The 23,797-nt window shown below is 45.9% G+C and overlaps 2 protein-coding genes and 1 pseudogene across 2 annotated transcripts; all 3 read right to left on the bottom strand.

The window, feature by feature from the left end:
- Window positions 1-435: 435 nt before the first annotated feature.
- On the bottom strand, window positions 436-1,740 carry LOC142434781 (melanoma antigen preferentially expressed in tumors-like). The gene has a single exon (XM_075539386.1). It carries the CDS (start codon window positions 1,738-1,740, stop codon window positions 436-438), a length of 1,305 nt encoding a protein of 434 aa, XP_075395501.1.
- An 11,268-nt stretch (window positions 1,741-13,008) lies between these two features.
- On the bottom strand, window positions 13,009-14,004 carry LOC142434780 (PRAME family member 27-like). Its single transcript, XM_075539385.1, has one exon. It carries the CDS (start codon window positions 14,002-14,004, stop codon window positions 13,009-13,011), a length of 996 nt encoding a protein of 331 aa, XP_075395500.1.
- Window positions 14,005-21,460: 7,456 nt separating this feature from the next.
- LOC142434779 (snurportin-1 pseudogene) lies at window positions 21,461-22,383 on the bottom strand (annotated as a pseudogene).
- Window positions 22,384-23,797: the final 1,414 nt, after the last annotated feature.

Raw genomic sequence — 23,797 nt, 5'->3', positions numbered from 1 at the left:
GGAAGGAAAGGGGCTGGTCTCTTCTCGACAAGGGAGGTTCCTGAATTTCTTGGAGAGTTTGCTAGGTCGTGGAATCCAGGTTGCACTGAATCGAGAAGGAGGCCAAGGCCAGACCTTCAATTCCAAAAACATGGTGCCGTCCTGCCATCCTTTATTGAGGGGGGTCAGCATCCAGTCTGCTGGAATCTTTCTTTCAATGCCTTCTACAAGTCAGGTGTGAAGCAAGTGAGGGTGGACTTGGGTGAGGGTGATATCTGATGCATCCTGAAATCTTCACATCTGAAGGCGACTTTATCACAGAGAAGATTCGTGATCCTCGTGTACCTCAAGAAGAAATCACTTAGGCATAGGGAACATGAACGCTTTACATATGGGGTAAGGCACCCACAGCTGGACGTTTTGGATTGACAAGATAGCATGAAGGAGATGATGGAATCAGCTGTCCATGTGGATGAGGATGGCATGCAATGATCTGTTAGTACCTCTGTGGTTACAGAATTCCACAGAATTGACCCCGTTGGGCATCAGGATCACCATCAAATTATCCATGACAGGGAGGAGAGCTTCCAAGTCCAGCTTTCCTTGGGGGCCCACGTAGCAATGCAGTGGGACAGGGAGCTCCAAGAACTTGCACAAAGGGGGGGTGTGCTGCAGCAGCTCCTGCAGAACATCCCAGGACACGGGGTTTCCACATAACATCAAGGTGACCAGCTGGGAGCAGCGGCCCAGTGCATTCTGCAAGGCCCTGAGGTCAGGGTCTTGGATCCCACAGCCAGCTAAGTTCAGGTGCATAAGGGTGGTGGAGACAATCTCTAGCAGACCCGGAAGGAATGCATAACTTGAGCTAGGCCTGAATACACCACACAATACCAGGGTCCTTAGGCGGCTGGTACAGGGGCATAAAGACAGGTAAGTCAAGTCCTCGTCCAAAAGCACACAATCAGTCAGGCTGAGGGTCAGCAAGGGAGATGGCAAGCGTGTGAGCAGCCGGATGAGGCAGCCCCTGGGCAGGCAGGCAGAGTCCAGGAAGAGGTGCTGGAGCTGATGGAGATTGAGGAGCTGAGAGGTGAATTGGGCAAGGAGTTGCTCCATGTTGCAGTCTTTGCCGAAGTCCTTGCAACCCAAGATGACTCCAGAGAGAAAGAGGGTCTGCAGTTGACCCATCTGCGCCAAGTAAGGAGCAAACCAGTTGAGGCTGTGCAGGTCCCATTTGCCATGAATTTCCACCTCCTGGACACAGTCCAGCTGCACCATCTTCAGGATTTCCCCAAGAATGTGAAGTTGTAGGAGAGGTCCAAGAAACGCCACCTTCCTGCAGCACAACGTTGGCAGGGCCTTCTTCTGCTTGACCCTTTCAATCAGGAAGGTGAGCAGTACATCTGAGGTAGCTTCCTCAAACCACAGGTCTGTGAGCATCTCCACGGAGGTCAGGGGCTGGTGCTTCCCTCCTGATCTGGAATGGGGTCCTTTTTCCATCTGAATTCTGCGGGGTGTGTCTTCAGGCTCTTCTGATGACATCACAGAGTCAGTAGATGGGGCTCCAGCCCATTCATTCCAGAAGTTGGTGCCAGTGTGCAGCTGTAAATCCAACACTTTCAGTTTGCATCTCCTGTGCTGAGCATTCTGGGCACGCAGGATGTCAAGGCCATCGAGTGCAGCCTTTAAGATGAGCTCTCGAAACACACAATCCTCCAACAGAGCCCCAAGTGGGAGCTTTCTGAAGGGCCAGTAGTGCACCATGGCCTTCACCACCTCACTGTGTCCCTTGGCAACGGCTGCCATGAACAAGGGAGGGAAGAACTGTGTGGGCAGCCACTCAAGAGCGGCAATGGCTGAGGCCTCATTCTGCAACACGCCCTGGATGGCCATGTCCTGGAGCCTGGGTGGGTTCCTGCTGCTCATGATGATCAGTCTGCTCCAAGAGGAATCCTCACCTGTGGATGGGAAAACAGGTCTGCTCAGATCTCAAGGAGAGCCACTCTGTGGACCCCGCCATCCGACAATCTTATCATTCTCCCATGTTCGCCTCAGAACCATTTACAAGTAGAGGGCTTTCATGTTAATGATACATATTTCACGCACAGTGGCAGGGACTGAGAAGACTCAGATTTCATTCCTGACTCTTACCCTTGAGAGACAGTGGCTGACGAATCCAAGCTGGGCAACTCAGATGACAGGCTTCTTCTTCAAAAGACGTTGAGACTGACAACTCCCAGAGAAGCAGGAGGGATGGCAAGATTCTGTCTCAAGTTCCCAAACCTTCAGGTCAGAAGACTGGCTTAGGAGAGAACAAAGATCATTAGCTTTCAGAGAGACCTTTTAAATCATACGACCACCCCCCACAAAGACGCTATCTTCACCCTCATGGGTTGATCGCAGTAGGGCTCAGCATGGAATTTTGGCTTTTTGAAATCTGCTCAACCAGGCTGATGCCATCAGAACTGACCAACCCCTGAGAATCCAGCCCCAGCCCTGTTGACACAAACCCTCAGCCATCTCTGTGCACACTGTGAGTGAGAGAACTTGGAAAACTTTGAGAAGCGTGTTAGTAGATTAGAGTGGATTTAGCAATTGTTTCCAGGAAAGGTTGTATCACCAATATTCTCATATGTGCAGTATCGTTTTTCCTTTGCATTTTCATGTGGGTAGCTCATTTCCCAAAGCAAAACCTTACACCCACTGACTCTCTTCTGACTTTGAGAAACCTTATGGAAGCGAAATGCCTCTTTGGGTTCCTAAGGACTGGCAATCATTGCAAGAGAGCCTGGACTCATCCATCATCACCGATCAGATTTGAGCTGCTGATCTGACGGTGAGCAACCCAAAGCCCAACAAAATATGCCACCGAGATTGCATCCCTCTCGAACACAGTAGGGATTCGTGGACCCCACTGGGTGTCTATGCAGCATTGCTCTCTGGAGAAGAGTCCAGCACGTTCTCTTAGATTTCAAGGGAGATTATGAGAGTAGCGTCACCAACTGGGGGTCTTAAAACCCCCAAGATGAGCTGTCTTATTGTTCATTTGTATACAATCCGAATCCAGGACCTCAGCTCATGGATAGGTTTCTCTCCCTGTGTGTTCTGGCCCAGTTCCTTGTCTTCTTGCAAAATGTCTAGGCTTGACTTGCCTAGGGATCACTGCGTCTCTGAACATCAGCCTTAATGAGCTCAGAAGCTTCACCAAGCAGGGGCTGCAGGTCTACAGAGGCACCCAGATCCAAGTCACCTGTCTTGCTGCAGACAGATCCTGCTTCTCTCTGCCAACTTTTCTCCAATCCCTAGCTGGGTGAAAGGTTCTGAATTCACACCTCAGGAACCTCTGCTTATATCAATCTGGTAAAGATTAAGAAAGGATTAAGGATTGCTATCCTACACAGAATCTTTTGACCCTGGACCAGCTTCCTACAGGATTCCATCATATCAGATCCTTTTAAAGATAACACAGTTTAACATAATAAAGGAAAGAAACTGAATCCAGTGTCATTTCATGCTATACCCCCTCATGGCTATACTGTAGAACAGGTTACAACTGCTCTCTAGTCCACTCAAGGTTACATATCACAAACTTGTACATTTCTTGGCCGTCGTGTGAGCCCTCTCCTTAGGGAAACAGTAAACTTACTCATACACTTGCTGGTCATTGAAACCTTATGTGGTAAAGCTGCAATAAAGTATCAAAACCTTACTGTCACTGTCCCTGTCCATGAATGGCAACCACATAGAACAGAGTAAACTGCTCCTATGTGTTTCCATGCTGTAATTTTGAATGGGAGCAGAAAGCCTCATGTATCTCCCAAAATAAAGTACAGGCATCACTTTTGCAATGAATGTGCATACCCATTTAACCTCAGTGGGAAGAATGACCTACTTTGTTTAATGCTGCTGTGTGTCTTTATGGGAGCAGACTGCCATCGGTGTGAACTGCAGAGTCTGGTGGTTTTGAAGCCTCCAACCCTTGATTGATGGAGGAATAAGCCCACACTGGAGCCCAACTCCCAAACTGACATCCTTACATACCTGCCACACTACGGAGCATATGGACCCAGCAAGTTGATACACATAATGGACCATTGCACAAAGACAAGATATTAAGACACATCAAGTCCCTGAATAGATTCTGAGGTGTGAAGGGGATTGATGGTGAGCAGGACACCTTAATCTGTTTACCCTGCTTATATGGAGTAGAGGAAACACATCCATATGTTCAAAACACAATATAGAAACACTCACTTCACGCAGGTCTCCAAGAGGGCCAAGATGGGTATGCCGTGTACAAACGCCTAGTTCCCTCCCGACTTCATTCCACAGAACCATTTAGAGAATTTTCTGCTTACTCCCTATTTCAACTTTCAGTTCCAGAGGCTGGCAAAGATCACATTTCAGTCTTGGACTCTTACCGGTAATCAAGCAGATACAGTGGATGATGAATCCAAGATGGAAGGTCCAATGGCAGCCTTCTTCCTCAAGTGTGTTGAGACTGACAAATTCCAGAGAAGCAGGAACGATGAAACGATTCTCTCCCAAGTCCCCAAACCTTCAGGTGAGTGGAAGGGTCCAGGTCCAGAACAAAGCTACAGAGCTCTCACGGAGACCTTTTAAATCATGAGGCCACACCCACAGGTAGCTCTCTTCCCCCTCATTGGCTGTTCACAGTAAGTCTCAGCTTGGAATTGATGGCATTTTATGAAATCCCATCAACAAGGATGATGCCATCGTAAAGAACCAATACCTTAGAATCAAGACCTGGCCCTGTTGACAGAAACTCCCAGCATCACACCTTCCCCACTGAGATTGAGACAACATAGAAAACTTTTAGGAGTGGGTTATCTGCTGAGAGTGGATGAAGCAATAGGTTACCGACATGGCTCTAGAGCCCAGAATCTCCATGTGTGACAGGGTTTTGTCCTTATGGATATTCATCTATGTAATTAATTTCCCAAGGCACAACATTACTTGAATTCTGTGCGTCTTCCAACTAGGAGTCAACTATGGGAAAGAATTGAAGTGCCTCTTTAGCTTCCTAATGACTGTCGATCTCTCCAGGAGTAGAGGCCTCATCAAGTCCCTCAGATTGACTGAGAGCTTTGAACCAGTGACTTGGTGGTAAGCACCCCAGTGGATTACCAAACATGCGACCTCAATTGCGTGTCCCTAGAGCACAGTAGGGATTATTAGATCACACTGTCCCTGCATCAAGGATTGACTTTTGGAAAGAGCCCTCTGCATTCTCTTCTCAAGTGCTCTGATGGGAGAAACATCACCAATTAGGGTTCTTAAAACGACCAACGTTAATGGTCCCTCTGTTTAGGTAGCTGGGATCCAAATCTAGGGCATCACCTGCAGGAGAAGACTCTCCCTGTGTGCTCTGGGGTGTCTTCCTTTTCTGTTTGCAACATCTCTGCGCTGGACCTCCCTTGGCGAGCACTGTGTGTTTGGGTCTCAGACTTAACTAGGGCCTAAGAAGTTCGCCAGGCGGGAACCGCACGTCCAGAGAAGCTCCCTGGTCTAGGTCTCCTTTCTTCTGCTATTCAGTTAAACACTTATCAATAGTACTATCCCGGCTTTCCTCTGGTTGCTCTATGCTTCATATGCTTTGGGCGGCCTCTGGTTTTAATAGTTCCAGGTCTGGCTGTATGAGGTCAGAGGAAGCATGAGGTAGCATTTGATAGCTTTTGTTTTCTGACCCACCCGCTTCTCTCATTCTGTTAACTTTAGAATTAGTCCATTGACCTTGGGTGAGGTTATTGATATGTATATTGCAGAAATAATGACTTATGTTTGCACGTGTTGTGTGAGAGTGTGTAACTGTATTGTGTTACGCTTCTTTGTTCTTCATGTATAACATTTTTGCGTGGGGTGTGGCTCTCCATGTGTGTGTTGGTGCTTGTTAGGAAATTCTGACTTCATACTTATGTGTGGTTGTCACTGATATTTTTCTCACAGTATATCATGTTGTGCTTTTTGTGGTGGTGGTGTTGTATTTTGATTTCATTTCTTCTTGATTGTGAATTTTATTTCTCCCTCTTATTAGATCAATATGTGTTCCAGGAAACAGAATGATAATCTCTTTACAGAGAAAAGTACCAATCACATATGAGGGGAAATACAAGAATTCCCAGACTAGAAGTGCAGTTCTTTGCCCCATGGCTTTGCTGGGTTGGAATGGGTTTGATGGCCAAGAGTGAGGTTGGGGACAGTGACCCATCTTTGTGTTGAGAGATCAGGCTTCGTCCATCACAATTAGCCTTTGTAATAATCACTTACAACGGAATCCTGTCCGTAGTTCCCTCTACCTTTCCTTTCTCAGAACAGTCGTGATCCTCAGCAGTTTCTCATTAAAAACCCATGGTTTGCTGAGAGATCTCAATTAGTTCACTGCAGCACATAGGATTTTAAGGGATTAAGGGTTTTGATGAGGATCCGTAATCATTTCACAATGATAGAAGCAACACCAACCAGAAGTAATTGTCTTATTATGGTGTGTGAAGCCCAAATTCAGGGCATCTACCTGAGGAGAATGCTCTGTCTTCTTTTGGGTGTAGGACCGGTTCCCAGTATACTGATAGCATATGAGAGTGTGAACTGACTCTGAAATCTGACTGTATTTTAGCATCTGGCTTTACCTGGGCCTAGGTAGATCACTGGGAAGGGATTGCCAATCCAGAGTCACACCCCTATCCACACCCCTTTCCTGGCTGCAGACAGCTATGTATTCTATCAGCAGGGTGTTCTGTCCTTGAATCCCATGAGAGATGAAAGTTCTGTTTAGCCACACCTCAGAGAAACTCGCTTCCTTTCTATTTCCTTGGGGTTGTGAAGGGATGAGTGCTTGGATATGCCAGACACAGCTGCCCCATGCAGCTCCTGACCTCCCCATCTCCTTTCTTTCTGCAGGGAGATCAGGCTTCTCTCTGCTCACTTCTCTAAAATCACTTGGGAGTTAGAAGGATCAGGATCTACAGCTCAAGAAACTCCCCTGACATCCACGTGACATAAATTGAGGAGGGATTAAGGATTACTATCCCACCCTGATCCTTCTACTAAGGAATGTCTTCACACAGGATTCCATTATAACAGATCCATTCATGGAAGCCACATTATTTCACAAAACAATAACACAAACCAAACTCAGGAGCAAAGGCAATGAGGACAGAAAGATATAGGGAACGACAAGTCTCCCCGTGTCTCTATACCCTGTTTATGCTGAGTAGAGCAACTGAATGCACTCGGATGAACACATCCTGGAACGCATGCAGCTCCTGCAAAACAGAAAGGCTGATGTTCAAACCGTGATCTTCTGGTTTGGATCCCAATAGATAAACCATTGATACAGTGCAGCATCCCATGATGTGCACCACCCCTCCATGGTTTCTGAGGGCGTAATTAGTGCCTGGAGCATGGAACATGTACTTCTCTGTGGAGCACCTGGTGGGAGTACCCTGTAGATCCGTTCCAGGATCCCACGTTGTCTCATAAAAAATAAAATACACCAAACTCTACGCAATTGCATCCCTTCCACCTCCTTGCCATCCTGCAGGAAACATTAAGACGGATCCCTCGTTTCCTCCTGGCTGAACATGACAGGTTCTCAACCTATGGGTCGCCACCCCTTTAGTGATTGAACGATCCTTTCAGAAGTGTCCCCTAAGACCATTGGAAAACAAGTATTTCTGAAGGTCTTAGCAACAGAGACACTGCTCCTCTATTCATATGCAGATACGCCCACATACTACTGCCAGGTGTGAAGAGAGTTACCCATGCTACACCATGTTTCAAGACCAAATGTCATCTATTTGTAATTAGAAATAAATATTTCACATAGCATGATTACATATTGTTATGTGATTAATGGCTATCCTTTAATTATGTTCAATTTGTGAAATGAAATTCCTACGTGTCTGATGTTTACATTATGATTCATACAGTAGCAAAATTACCATTATGATGTAGTAAGAAACATTATTTTGTGGTTGGGGGTCATCCCAGTAGAAGGAACTGTATTAAAGGATCGCGACATTTGGAAGGTTGAGAACCAGTGCTATGCATCATAGGCTCCCGGGCTTATTGGTATCACTCCACACCCTTCCCAGGAACACAGAAAGAATATGCACACTATTGCTGACAAATGAAAACTTATTTCCTGTATTTTATGATGCACGTTAAAGTATCACAAAATCTTTCTCCCTTTATACAAGGAATAATTCCAAACTATGTAAGGATTCATCAAGCATAAATTCATTCTTCCCTACTATCCCTTGGTAGAAAGATAAACTTAGGGGACTACCTGCTGGTCAGTGGTTCTCAAGCTTCCTGATGTTACGACCCTTTAATAGAGTTCCTCATGTTGTTGTGACCCCAACCATCAAATTATTTTCGTTGTTACTTCCTAAATGTAATTTGCTACTGTTCTGCATCATAATATAAATATCTGATAGTCGGGATGTATTTTCATTGTTTCAAATTGAACAGAATTAAACACAATTAAAGCACAGTATTAATCACAAACAATATGTAATTATATATTGTGAAATATTTACGTGTTTTCCGATGGTCTGAGGCCACCCCTGTGAAAGGATTGTTTGACCCCCCACAGAGATTGCGCCCCACAGGTTGAGAACCACTTCTGTAGGGCATGACTGTATCTGTCTGTTGGCATTGGATCAAAGTCTTTGTCACCATTTCACATTTGGTGTCCTGACATTTCACTTCCTGCTCCCTCAGGAAATTTGTTGAATCCAAAATATTTCCAGAGAGTCTGAGACATCTCACATGAAACGTCTGGTCCAAATAAGAAGCAAACGAGTTCAGGCAGAACAGTGGCAGCTGCAAAACACCACTACACCGTGCTCACAGACTTGTTGCACCAGTTAGAAGAAATCCTCAAAAAGAGGAAGTTAAGGTCTGTAGGAAGCATCCAGCTGACCAAGGTGTTTACTAATGGGTGACTAGTTAGTCCCCTGAGTCTCTCTGTCTCTGCAGACAAAAGCATTGCAAACTGACTATTTGTGACTTTGCTGCTAAAAAGCAATGAGGGATAACTCAGTTAATTAGGATCTCTTTGAGGCTCTCTTGAATCTTGCATATCCCTGTGATTGTCTTTGAACCTAGTGCTTTTATTATTCTAAGGTTAAGAAACTGTGACTAGTTAAGTTACATTTGCATAGATAAGAGTTTAGGAATGTTTAAGTGCTTTGATGTTTGCTTTGTAACCAAGTCCCTGTGTAAGAAGAGTATATATACCAAGCTTCCAATATACTGTAGACTTCAGTCCATTGGATTGGAATCCTCCCTGTCCCATGCTTTGTACATAGCTCTTTCTTTCCTTTCATCCACATGCCTCACTTCAAACCCAGCTTGATGCGGGACAGCTGGTCTAATCCCCCGCAAAGGTCCAGTCCCACCAGAGTTCAGCTGCCTCCAACACAAAAGGTGTGCATCATCACCAATTAGGGTAGCGATGAGAAGATGGGGCATTCCAAAACACTTCGTCCTTGCACGGTTACATGGATGAAAAATCGTTTGGGATCACAATAAGGAATTAGTGGATGATTTCTAATCAGCGCAGGTGTGCCAAAAGGACAGGCTTATCTATCTTGAAAGAAATGTGACCAGATTGCTGCTTACAGGCTTGGATGATGGGATTTCAATTGACATAATTTGGACAGGTTTTGGGGAGGGATCATTCCCTGGAGAAGCACAGGGAGACTAAAGAAGTCCCTTGACGTGATGGATTGATGGAGTGGCTGCAACAAGGGCCTGAAACTTACAGTCGTGAGGATGGAACAGGAGTGTGCAGTCTTTCCTTGTGTCGTGCATGGGGTCCCTGCGCATCAGAGGTGACTCAGTGACACAGAACAACAGCGACGTCGGCCATCATTGAATTCACACTGTTCTCTGTGAGATAGCAGGACTGTTCGCATCCCTCCATGGTGATTACAGGGCAGTCATGTGGAGTGTAATCCACCTGTGATGAACGCAAATGGGCTGTGTGCTTCCCCCTGTCAGCTCTAGTCTACTACAAAGCAGGTGTGCACAACTGAAGCTGCGATGCGATACCATCATTTAGAACAGGGTTATATTATTTACAATCACTGGATTGAACGGAAGGTGTGGAACGTCAATGGGCACTGATTTAGATGCTTGCTTCTTGGGACTTAAAGCTTTAAGAATGCTGACATTGTTCTTTTGAGGGCCAGGCACCTACGAGTTACTACGTTATACTTTGCTATTGCATGTGTTTCTTCAGAGATCTCTTCTCTTGAGGAAATGCAGCATCAAGCATAATTGTATGTATACGGTAACATAATTTTATATATATATATAATATAACTTTATTGGTAGAGCTGTTACACCTCTTATAAGAATCCATACATCACTTGTATCAAGCACATTTGTACATATGTCACCACCATAATTTTCAAAACATTGTTTCCTACTTGCGCCCGTGCTATCAGCTCCTCTTTACTCCCCTCCTTCCCCCACTCTCCCACCCTCGTGAGTTAGTGATATATTATAAATTATTTTCATACCTTACACTGTCTGCTCTCTCCCTTCACCCATTTTTCTGTTGTTCATATCACTCGGGGTTGGGGTGGGTACTACATCTATCCTTGTGATCGGTTGCCCATCTCCTCCACTTCTGCCCACACCTCACACCTGCCCTCATGGTATCGCAACACCCATAATTGCTTCTGAAGTTTTATCTGTCCTGCATTCCTTGTGTTGAGAGCTCTCATCTGTCCCAGTGTCTTAACAAGAGTACTCAGTCCCATATTTCTCTGGTGGAGAAAGTTGTGGACTTGAATTGTCAGCCTTCTAGATAACAGCCCACACACAAGTCGTTACACCATTAGCATTCTAAAATATATATACTTACCTCACTACCAAAAAAAGTTTTAAATTGTCCACAATTCTTCTCTTGCCTGGATCCACAATCAATGGTATGGAAACAGTATTCAAAATATCAAAACACATTTTATCCTAAGGAAATCTGTTGCACAACACCTTGAGGTGCAGAACAGCAAAGATAGTCCTTTGAGAATTAAGGTATTCCTGACCAAGCCATGGTATTCTCCATGGTCTTCTACACATATGGAAGTTAGACACTGAAGAAGGAAGACCATAGTAAAACCGCTGCACTAGAATTCTGGCGCTGGAGAAGATCATTAAAGGCACCGTGGACAGCTAAAATGACAAACCAAAGTGCCTTCATAAAAGTGTGGCCAGTGTGATCCTTAGATGCATGGAGCGCAAGACTTCTCCTGAACGTACTTTGAACATATTGTCAGGAAAACCAGTCCCTGCAGAAGGGCTTCCTGCTTGTCAGAGTGGAGGGTGGATAAAAAGAGGAAAGCCCTCATGGAGATAGATTGACACGGTGGCTGCATCAATGGGCTCAGGAATAGGGACAATTGTGAGGATGGAGACGACTGGTCCGTGTTGGTTCTGTTGTGAAGAGGGTTGCTACGGGTGGGGTGTGATTCTACAGTAACTCACACCGACATCAGTAGGTATGCTCAAGGTTTTTATTGTCATGATCATTAAATATTTTGCGACTCTTATCACAATCCACACATCCAACCATTGTGTCAAGCACATTTGTGCATATGTTGCCAACATCATTTTCAAAACATTTTATTTCTACTTGAGCCGTTCATGTCAGCTCCTTGTTTTTCCCTCCCTCCTTTTTGAACGCTTTGTTTGTTATAAATTATTATTTTCATGTCTTACATCATCCGCTGTCCCTCTTCACCCACTTTTCTGTTGTTTCTCCCCCTGGGAGGGAGTTACAAGTCGATCCGAGTGATCGATTCCCTTTTTCTCCCCACACTTACACCTTACCCTCTTGGCATCCCTACTCTCATTATTGGTCCAACGTCTTTATCGATCCTGGATTCCCTGTGTTTCCAGCTCTGATCTTTATGAGTGTACATCCTCTGGTCTGGCTGGATTTCTAAGGTAGAAATGGGATCATGATAGTCAGGGGGAGTGGGCAGAAGCCTTAAAGGACTAGAGGAAAGTTCTATGTTTCATTCATACTGCACCCTGAGTGTCTCAACTTCTCCCCGACACACCTTCTGTAAAAGCATGTCCAATTGTCTACAGATGGGCTTGGGCATTCCACTCTGTACTTCCTCCCCACCACCCGCTGCACCCCTATTGAAATTAGTATGATTTTGCTCTGGGTCTCAAATGCCTGTAAAATAATCCCATTGACAACTCATGATCACACAGGCTGGTGTCTTTCCATGTGGACATGTTTGCTTTTCAGCTAGATGGCTGACTGTGTATCTTCAAGCCTTTAAGTCTCCGAATGCTATATCTTTTGATAGACACGCACCATCAGTTTTCTCCAACACATTTGCTTATGCACCCACTTTGTCTTCAGCGATCCTGTCTGGAAGGTGAGCATCACTGGGTGTTCTTAAGTTCGGCACTCTTGCGGCAGGAGAAATGAATAGCACGGGTGCATGGCTTTGGAACAGGCGTTTATTTTCTACTATTGCAAGTGGTAGGAGACAGAAATGTGGGGCAGGGCTCTCGGCACTTGGTTTCTCCCTGGAAAGGAGTCAGTGGAAGGTCATGTCGCTTTTTAGCATCGGGGACACCTGCAGTCCTGAAGAACTCCATGTGCCTGGGCATCCACGTCGCCAAGGTCCTGCATATGCCCAGGGAAGGGGCCGTGGGTGACAGGGATGTATTTTGCTCCTGGCTTTGATTCGTGATGTGGGTGAGCACATCTGCTACCTGCTGCTGAATCTCCTTTTCCATCACTTTCAGAAGATGGATGTGAAGCAATTAAGGCTTGACTTCAGGAAGGCTGATCACGTTAGATGCATCCTCTGACCGATACCTCCAACCTCCTTCGTCATCATGGCAAACTCAAGCTCAAGCTCAAGAACTCAATCCAAACCGCTCTAATTTAGGAAACACTAGTCTTTCCAAATACGACATTGGGATCCCAAGGTAGAAGTCAGGATTGAGAACAGATGGCAAAGGGTTGTGGCACTAGTTGTCCATACGGATGCAGATTGCATCGCACAGGGTGCGACAGTGCCTGTAAGCAAGGCGTATTCTTTGGGGTCCATGGAGCTGCAAGGTCAGCCTCAGCTGCTCCATCACCTCTGCAAGGGTATGCCACGGCAGAGTTAACTGGTGGTCCATGTAGCAATTGAGGGGGACAGGAAGCTCTAGAAAGGCAAAGTTGCACCTTGGGAAAGTGTGAAACAGCAGGGTCTGTAGGACAGCCATGGACAACGGGTTTCCGCAGAGTTTCAAGGTTCTGAGTTGAGAGCAGTGACCCAGAGCAGGCTGCAAGTAATCGCAGTCCGAGTCCGTGATGCCACAGTCCGCCAAATCCAGGTGGGCCAGGGTGGCTGAGACTCTGTTCAGCAGAGCAGGGAGGAACTCGTAATTGGAGCCAGGCCTGCGTACACCACTCAAGTCAAGGGATTTCAGGTGGCTGGTGCAGGGACATGAGGACAGGTATGTCAAGTCCTGGTCCATAAGCAAGGAACGGCGTATGTGCAGGGTCTCTAAGGGCGCCTGCAAGCTTCTGAGCAGCTGGTGGAGGTGGTTACCAAAGAAGTTCACAGAGTGCAGCATGAGGGTGTGGAGCTGATGCAGACTGAGGAGCTGAGTGGTGAATTGTTGAAGTAGCTTCTGCGCCTCGTCCTCATCGTTCTCCCCGGGGACGATGCAATACAGGGTGCATTCAGAGAGGAGGAGTGTATGCAGTTGGACCATCTGGGACAGGTAAGGAGAGAACCAGTTGAGGCTTTGCAGGTCCCAGCTACCAAGCAATCTCATCTCCTGGACAGAGTCTAGCTGCACTTTGTTGAGGATCTCCCCAAGAATGGGAAGCGGGGCAACATTCCGAACAAGCTCGAGCTTCCTGCAGCACAGGTGTGGCAGGTCCTTCGTCTGCTTGACCCTTTCGATGAGGAAGGTGAGCATTTCATTTGGGATGTCTTCCTGAAAGCACAGGTCAGTGAGCACCGTCATGCCAGCCAAGGCTGGATATTTCTCCACTGACCTACATTTGTCTTCTTTGAGGATCTGAGTCTTGGGATGGGTGGACTCTGGATCCTCTGATGACATTACAGAGGCAGTAGACTGGCGTCCAGCCCACACTTTCCAGAAGTTGGTCCCAGTGTTCATTTGTAAATCCAGCACTTTCAGTTTGCATCTCCTGTGCTTAACCTTCTGGGAAAGCAGTATAGCAAGGCCATCAAGGGCAGCCTTTAAGATGTCAGGGGGAGACTGACAATCTTCCATCAGAGCCCCCAGAGGGAGCTTGAGGAAGGGCCACACCCCAACCATGGCCTTCACTGTCTCTCTGTAATCTCCGACAACAGCTGCCACGAACAGGGGAGGGAAGAGCTCTGTGGGCAACCACTCCAGAGAGGCAATGGCTGAGGCCTCATTCTGCAACACGCTCTGGATGGCCAGGTCCAGGAACCTGGGTGGGTTCCTGCTGCTCATGCTGATCAATCTGCTCCAAGAGCGATCCTGACCTGTGAATGAAGAGAAAGGGTCTGCTCAGTGTTCTGGGAGAGCCAATCTGGTTGTCCTAGCCCTCCACACTCTGGACTCCACTGTCATCCCCTTAGCCCCTCAGAGAGCAGCTCGCTGACCATGCTAATCTTTCCAGTAACTCACACTGGTAGAGGCTGGTCCACGTGGGCTTAGATTTCAAACTGGATTCTTCTTCTTCTGACTCAAGTTGACCCAGAGGCTGTGGAATCCAAGATGGGCAGTCAGGAGTCTGATGGCAGACAGTGACCTCAGCAGCTGGGGAGGTGAATGAAGCAAAAATAAGTAGGAAATTTGGGGGACGCTACCTCAAGTTTCAAAGACTGAGAGTGAGACGAAAGGGCCCGACATTTCAGAGCTAGGGAACACTTATCCATGGGACTGGAGGTCTCATCCTTTCAGCTCAGGGGCTCTGACAACAGATGGTTTTGCCTCTCTGGATTCATCTGCATCGCTCATTCCCTAGATCATGAATGCAGAATATTCAAACATCACAACAGAGTGAAATCATCTGGAAATAGAAATTCCACTCAAAACTTACTTTCTGAGTAAGAAGCCGGATGTCCGCATTCACTTTTTAAAAATTTCTTTTAATGGAAGACAGATGTTTCTTTCCTTTTATTAAATACGTTTATTGGGGGCTCTTACATCTCTTATCGTAAGCCACACATGCATTCATTGTGTCAAGCACATTTGCAGGGATGCTAATATCATCGGTTTCAAAACATTTTCTTTATACTTGACCCTGTTTATATACAATGAGAGGGAAACCGATCCATGTACTTATATCTATATGTTAAGAATTAAGGTTGCAGATGGACATGGGGCCTAGATTCAAGTACTACCTCAACAAAAGTCACTTGGTCCTAATTATCTGCATTCTGTGATGCTCACCTTCCCGATACCATAACGTAAGATGAAATGTGGGCATAAGCAAAGGTGGGGAAAGCTGCCTGTCTATGAAAAGATATAGCATTTGGGGTGTTAAGGGCTTAAAGTTAAATAAGCAGCCATCTAGCTGAAGTGGTTTTCTTGATTTGACTGTTATTGATAACTTATTGAAAATGAAATGTTCTGACTGAAGCCCTTACCTAAAAGACATTTTGTGGGAGTTCATTATCAGCAGGCAAAAGCAAAGCTGGGGCCATGAAGCTGAAGACTTGAATCAGATGCAGGAGAATGCAAATATAACCTCAGACACATTCCACTTGAATGTCAAGAGCATCTCAACAACAGATGTGATCAAGTGAATACGATCGACAGAAAACTGAACCAGCTATAGCATGACATCAATAGTATCATGTATGAAAGAAAAATCCTTCACAAAACAGAAAAGAATGAATGACCTAGCTGGACGCAAAGGAGACTCTGAATCCTGACATTGGTAGAAGCATCCCTAAAGCCAATGGAAGAAACCATCAAGAGCTGAGCAGAACATGTAAAACAGAAGACAAATTACACTATTATAGTGAGATATGCTTCTCAATGTGAACATCACCAGTGATAATAGGAGGTCAAAGAGGTGGTAAGAGGAGTCCATTCCGTGCATGTAACAGATAAAGGAGAGGTGGGAAGGAGGTGAGACCCAGTTAAAGCTTTGTCTGACATAAAAGCAGGAAAAATAAAGGCAGAGCCAATTAAATAGAGATTCGTTTGGGGTTTCCTCCTGTCGACAGGAAAACTAAACATAGTCATTTCTGCCAAGATCTTTGTTAATAGCTTTGTAATAAAGAAGGGACTTTCTTTTATCCATCACATCATCATTGAGGAGGACAAAAGACTAAGCTTTCGCTCATTTACATGTCTTAGTCTACAGGAGACCTCCCTTAAGTCTACACTCTCATTCTTCCCCTGTGCTTCAGCATCATTTACCTGTCTTTCCCAGAGCAATCTGTTCCACCTTGCTTCCAGGACACCGTGAGATTCCGAGCTACTGATCTTCCCCGTGTCCTTTCAAGTTCAACATGAGTATTTGGTGGTCAGAAAATGAGTGTTGGTTCTCAAGAAGGCAGTGGGACTATTCCCTGCATTAGGACAGACTCGGGAGCCTTCACAGGCAGTGGTTATGCATTGGGCTGCTGTGACCTGCATGGTCAGCAGTTTGAAACCACCAGCAGCTTCGCAGGAAAAACACTGGGCTTTCTTGTCCCATGAAGAGTTATCGCACCAGCATTTCTAAGGGGCTGCTGAGTCAGCAGTGACTCCATGGCAGTGTGCTTCAGTCTGAGAGGCTGTCAGAAAGTGCTCGACATGTAAGGTCAAACCCAATGCAGACAGAGCTGAAGAACCTTCCTTAGAATTTTTTAAGCACAAGGAACTGAAGAAGACCACAAGTGCTAGAAGCAAAACAAAACAAGACAGAACAGAACGAATCAAAAGTGCGAATTTCACAATCAAAACTCTATGGTTCCCAATTTTGAAAGATGCTGCTTTTGTTAGGACCATTTGTGTCATTCCAGATGCACAGAAATCCTATAACCTACGAAGAAAGCACTCTTCTGTCTTGTCCTCCCAAGCCACCACTGTGAAACAAATTACCACACAAATATTCTATGAAAAATGCAGGGGCCACAAAAACAAGATGAAGGAACACACAGAGTGGGTTTCCTAAAAGAAGGAGACATTCAACCATGACAAGAAGTAGCGTATGAAACAGGGATTCTAGGACAAGACCCTTTCCCTCTGTCCATCCATGGATCTGGTCTCCCACGGAGAGGCCGCTGTGTTCTCCCATCTCCTTACACCAGCCCTCCAAGATCTGCGTCCCTCCCCATCAGCTCCTCGCAACCATTCAGGTAGTTTTCATGTAACTCTCATTCAACTCACAGTTGCAGACGCTGACAAGGCTCCAATTTCAGTCTTGGCCACGGTCCTTGTTGAAGTAGATCCGGTGCATGAAGAATCCAAGAAGGCAGGTCGAACGGCAGACTTCTTCGTCAAGAATGTTGAGCCTGAAAACTTCCAGAGAAGCCAGGAAAATGTTGGCAAGGTTCCGTCTCAAGTCCAGAAACCTTCAGGTCAAGTGAAGGGTCCAGGTGTGGAACAAAGCTCCAGAGCATTCAGAGAGTCCTTTTAAAGGATAAGACCACACCCACCAGGAAGCTATTGCTTCCCCCTCATTGGCTGTTCACAGTAGGTCTCATCATGGAAGTGATGGCATTTCGTGAGATCTCATCAGCCGGGCTGATGCCATCAGAACAGACCAACCCCGGAGAATCCAGACCCAGCCCTGTTCACACAAGTCCTCGGCCATCAGCCCTTATGCACGGGGAGGGAGAGGACACAGAAGATGGTGAGGGTTGTGTTGGAGGGTGAAAAAGGATTAAGTGGGTGTTTATAGAAATAGCTTTATTGGCCCGTTTCTCATACATGCAATATAGATTTGTCATTATGGATGCTCCTCTTTGTAGCGCACTTCCTGAAGCACAAACTTTCTTCCACTGTACCTCCTCCGACTTATGAAAAAAGTATGAAAAGGAGTACAAATTCCTCCTTGGCTTCCTACTGACTGTCAATCTTTCCAGGAGTCGATGGCTTCATTAAAGCACATGGACTGGCTGACAGATTTGAACCAGTGACCTGGTGGTGTGCTGACCAATGTTTGAAGGACTGACCTCTGCAGAAGGATCCCACACACTGTCTTAAATCTCAAGTGCTCTCAGGATACAAGCATCAACCTAAGAGATTCCATGACTGTAACTCTGTGTGGGAGTAGAAAGCCCCATCTTTCTCCCATATATAAAGTGTCTTGTCTGCTTTTGCCCCATGGGATGCTTTCCACTTTCTCTCAAGGGCTGTATGAGCTTTGTTGGTAAACAATGCTGCGTGTCTTTGAGGTGGCAGACTCTCATCTTTCTCCATTGTAGAAGCTAGTGGTTTTGGAAGCCTCCAACTATTGATTAATAGACAAGCACAGCCCACTACCTAGGCACAACTCCAAAACTGACATCCTTCCGTGCCCATTTCTGTTAGGTCGAGGGAACAGAGCCCAAAATTGAATGCACATTTTTAATAGTGTTGCTCCAGGAGAAGTAAGTACCACAAGAGGATAGCTTTACAAAGAGACATTTATTTTATCTTAGGCAAAATATGTTAGTGTCAGAAGCTTAGACATGGATATGAAAGATTGGATGTTGATTGTCTTGTACTGGGATGGACTGGTAACTTTTCAGCATCTGTGTGCATTCCATGGGGATTCCACGAGTTTTGGCATCCAGGTTCTTCTGAATCTATAAGGTTCCCCTGCAGGGACCCTGGGTTCCAAGGACATGCTCTGCTCCCGTCTGTTGGCCTCTCTTTTCATGTCTTGTAGATGAGAGATGTGAAGCCAGCAAGGAATGACTGGGCTAAGGGTGTAAATGTCAGATGCTTCCTGTAATCGTCAACCCCAATCACCACATTGTTAGAGCAAAGATAGCCTAATCCTCTTGAACCTAACTCCAAATAATATCATTTGCATAGTGAACATGAGGGTTTTCCAAGTGTTACAGTAAACCAGAAGCATAAGTGAGGATTAGTAAGGAAGGCAATCACATTAGCTTTCCACATGCATGATGATTTCATCCCAACTTCCCTTACTGGGAGAAAATCATAAAGTAAGGAATCTGTAGCCTGCAGGGTCGTCTTGAGATCCTCCATTGCCTCTAAAAGAGTATCCTAAGACAGAGAACTTTCCGTGTCCTCATAGCAATCCTGAGACACAAGGAGCCCTAGAAGGGAGAACTTACACAGAGCTTGTGTGCTGAAGCAGGTCCTGCAGCACAGCCATGGAGACTGGGTTTCCACCCAACTCTAAGGTGGTGAGCGCAGAGTACTGGCACACAGCAGGCTGCAAGGCAGTGAGCTCAGAGACATCGATTTAACAGTCAGCTAAATTCAGGTGGTTCATGGTGGCTGAGACCCTCTCTAGCAGACTTGGGAGGAATTCATGTCTTAAGGAATCCGTGAACATACCACTCATATGCGGGGACCTTAGTTGGCTGCTTCAGGGACAAGAGCACAGGCTGTCAGGCCAGAGTCCAAAGCAATGCAGTGCTTTTAAAGAGAGAAACTGCGAATGTGTAGCCCACAACTGAGCAGCTGATAGACGTGGTCATTGAGGAAGAAGACTGCTTCCAGAACGAGGTGCTGGAATAATGCAGACTGAGGACATGAGAGGCCAATTTTGCAAGACACTTCTCCACTTTGTCCATGGTACATGACACCAGGGGATCTGGACTTATGTGGGACTTACGTGGGAAACATGGAGTGTGCTCTGGTGACCCATCTGGGACAGGTAAGCAGTAAACCAGTTGAGCCTCTGCAGGTTCCATCTGCAGTGGATTCCCACCTCCTGCACAGAAACCATCTGTACCCCATTTAAGATCTCCTCAATAATCGGAAGCTGTGACAGATCTCCTTCAAACGCTAACTCCTGACAGCAGAGGGGTGGCAGGGTCTTTCCACAGTTGACTCTTGTAATGATAATAGTGAGCAATTCATCTGGTACTGATTCAAGAAGGCAAATGCTTGTGAGCAAATACATAGAGGCCAAACACTGAGGCTTCTCTCCTGCTATGGGATCCTTCCCTTTGAGAGTCACAGTCCTGGGTTGGGTTGTTACTGGACGCAATGGATTGGGTTTCAGACCACACTCTCCAAAACTTGGTGTCAGTGTTCAGGCATATATCCACAACTCAGAGTTCACATCCCCTGTGTGGAATCATCTGGGAAGCAGGATATCAAAATATCCTGTTGAGAATGCCAAGACTTCATGAGAGCCCCTAGCGAGAGCAGGATAAAAAGCCAGGACACTACCGTGGCCTTCGCTGCAAGTCTGTATCCACCGACCACAGCTGCATGACAGTGGTGGGAAGAGTTCATGAGTAGCGACCCCAGGACAGCGATGGCTGAGGCCTCATCCTGCCACACACTCTGGATGCCCAGGTCCAGGAGCCTGGGTGGGTTCCTGCTGCTTATGCTGATCAATCTGCTCCAAGAGCAATCCTAACTTGTGAATGATACGAGACGTCTGCTCAGACTTCTGGGAGAACTACACTGGTTGTCCTTGCCCTCCAAAACTGGGTCATGGCACCCAGAGCTCCTCAGAAGGGAGCTTTCTGGCTTTGTTACTCCTCTTATCAACTCACAGTGGGAGAGGCTCTCAAGATCCATGTGAGGCTTACTTTTCAGTCTAGCTACTTCCTCTGTGTACGTTGGCCCTAAGGTTTTCGAACCCAATATGGGCAGGCCGATGATGGACCTCAGCAGCTGGTGAGGTGGATAAATCAAAGATCAGTAGGAAATATGGTCATTGCATATTGAATCAAACCATCCCAAGGCTAACTAACTCTACAGGAAAGGCAAACTCAAGAGCCATAATGGTGCGTTCATCAAACTGAACTTGGAGATCTGTATTGAACTACAACACTCTGGGTGATGGGGTATCTATGGGAGTACAAGAAAGTCTTGTCAATACAATGATGAGTAAAATTTCCTCACGAATCACTAATGAAGACGCTGAAGTAGTTTTCCAATCACTTCAGTATGAAATTGACCCAACATGTAGTCAAGCCACATAGATAATTATTGGTAATTGGAGTGAGAAATTAGGAAACAATGAGGTAAGGAAAACAGTTGGAAAATATGGTCTTGGTGATAGAAGGATTCGTGAAATCACAAGGTAAATTTTGCAAGTATACTTTAGACAAACATTGGTCACAATAAGGCAATCTTGTTGACTGATGAATAACCTGACTCCTTCCCCCCTTTCATGTCAGAGAGTCCCAGTAGTCATTTATTTTAAAATATGCTCCTATGTAATCAAAATTAAAACATTTTAATTAATATCATTGTTCCCTTTAATGTTTTAGCCATGATGGTACTATTTTTATTTTATTGACCAGGATGTTGTTATCAAAGCTATACCCTACAACATTCACTAACTCTAAAGAATAACAGTATTAATTTTCCTGGCTGATTTGCAGAAGCTGGTGCCTTGCGTACTCTTGCTGGGTGGTCTGCAGACCAGCGGCACCATGTAAGGCCATAGCCAGCCCACCAGGGGGATGCTGCCCGGGATGTAGTGGATCTTCTTGTGGTAGAAGAGGAGCCCGTCCACCTCAAAAGGGAAGCGTGTGGCCAGCACCTCACACAGCCTCTTGGGGTGCACTGGAAGTTCTGGGCCCCACAAACTAAAAAGGATTGAGCTTTGTTTGCTCTCCCAGGTGGCCTTCCTCGGCTAACTTCACATGCATCCAGTAGAACCAGAAATCAGTGGGGCAGTCATAAACGCGATGTCCCCGCTAACACAACAGGTCCAGAACGTAGTAGGTCTGCTGCACCTCGCTGTGAATGCAGTGCACAAGGGTGTCCATGAGCTCTGCCTGCTGCCTCCGGGCAGGAGGGAAGGAAACCTGTCCACACAGTAACCGCTCTTGGTGTAGGTGCTGGTGCAACCCCTGGAGGCCACGATGAACGCTCTTTTTCCAACGGGGCACAAGACCACAATCCACTCCTGCCCCAAGTCCGCGGGGACATCAATCAGCCACTCAGAGAGCATCAACTGATTGGCAAAGTGCTAGGGGAGTTTCTCGTCAATGTCAACATCCATGTCTTCGTCATCTTTCCTGTGTTCCTCCTCCTCACTCTGCACTCCAGTCCAGTCATCTTCAGCCAGCCTTCTGGCCTGGTTCACAGAGGCGAGTCGCTTGTATTTCTGCAGTTCAAATAACGACGGTGCAGCTCATCCTGCTCCAAGGAACTGCACTTGGGCTTGTACTGGGACAGGAGCGGGTGTGAGGCTGCACATCCGTTCAAATCTCGGGACACAGAGAATCTGCTAGCCAGGGCTGGACTCAGCTCTTCCATCATTCCATCAAACTTTTTGAACAAAATAAATGGCAGCTATGCACGACTGACTTCTGCCTGTGCAATCCACGGAAATCAAGTCCACTACAGAAGTTGGACAAGTGTTTCACTACAAAAGAGACCCTAACACCAAGATAAGTTAAGGACAAAGTGCCTTCGTTTATGAAGGACACAAAGATGCAGACACATTAGGGTTGCCATTCCCATGAAGTCTTCATACCATCAGGCTAATCAAACACGGGATTTTACTTCACTAAGTCCTGGAATGCAGGCAGCTGTACAAATTCATGAGTAATTGTAAGACCACTAATCACAATAAGAGGGGGATTATGGAAGCCAGAGGAGGACCAAGATTGGGACACATAGTTTATGTTCTAAAGACTTTGGCACTTTCAAATGAAGCAATTGAGCAAGATGCTAGGGTAGGACTCCTGATTATGCAACCTACAGTCCTGTCCATCAAGGACATGCCCAGGGAGCCCTAAAACACTGCTCCTCCCTGGACCATCTTTAGAAGCATGCAAGTAATGCAATTTCCAATGCACCCTACCAGAGCGCAAGATGAACAACTTCATTGTTACATGATCTCAAGGCATTTCCGGAAGTGGTTTTTGGTTTGGGGTTTTTGTTTTGTTTTTGACATTGGAAAGTTATGTGTAACATCCAAAAAACTTAGTGCTGAGACATAAGCCCTAACTTAAGAGATTTTGGAGGAGGTCATTATGTGCAGTCAAAAATGAAGCTGGGGCCATGAAGATGAAGAAATGAATCAACTACGTGAGAGCACAAATATAACCTGAGATCCATCCCACATGAATGGCAAGGCCATCTCAAGAACAGATAGGATTGAGTGAACACTAACAGCAGGAAACTGGACCAGCTGTGTGATGACATCAATAACATCATGTATGAAGAAAGCAAAGTCCTCCACAAGACACAAAAGGTAGAATGACAAAAGTGGACATCTAAGAGACTCTGAATCGTGCCATTGGTAGAAATGTAACTAAAGCAAATGGAAGAAATGATAAAAGAATGCTGAACAGAACATTTCAAAGAGCAACTTCAGGAGAAAAATTAAAATATTAACATGAAATATGATGCCCAAGGGGGAATCCTTCAAGTTATAGTAGTGAGAACATCGAGAATGTCATTCGGTAGATGTGGCACAGAAAAGAGAAGTGGGAATAGGCTCACACCCCAGGAGAGCTTGGCCTGACTTTATCCAAAGAAACATAGTCAGACAGGCATTTTCTGCACAGCTTTCAGTTAATAGCTTAGTAATCAAGAGGGTCTTATTCATCCACCAGGTGAGAATTGACCACAGAAGACTAAGCTATCTCTGGTTTACATGTCTAGGACATGTTTGTCTACCCTCCTTAAATTTTCTGTTTTAAGGGTTTGTGGTGGGGGTGTG

Source organism: Tenrec ecaudatus, chromosome X (genome assembly GCF_050624435.1).
Source record: "Tenrec ecaudatus isolate mTenEca1 chromosome X, mTenEca1.hap1, whole genome shotgun sequence".
Classification (NCBI taxonomy): domain Eukaryota; kingdom Metazoa; phylum Chordata; class Mammalia; order Afrosoricida; family Tenrecidae; genus Tenrec; species Tenrec ecaudatus.
This window is presented reverse-complemented; position numbering and strand designations above follow the sequence as displayed.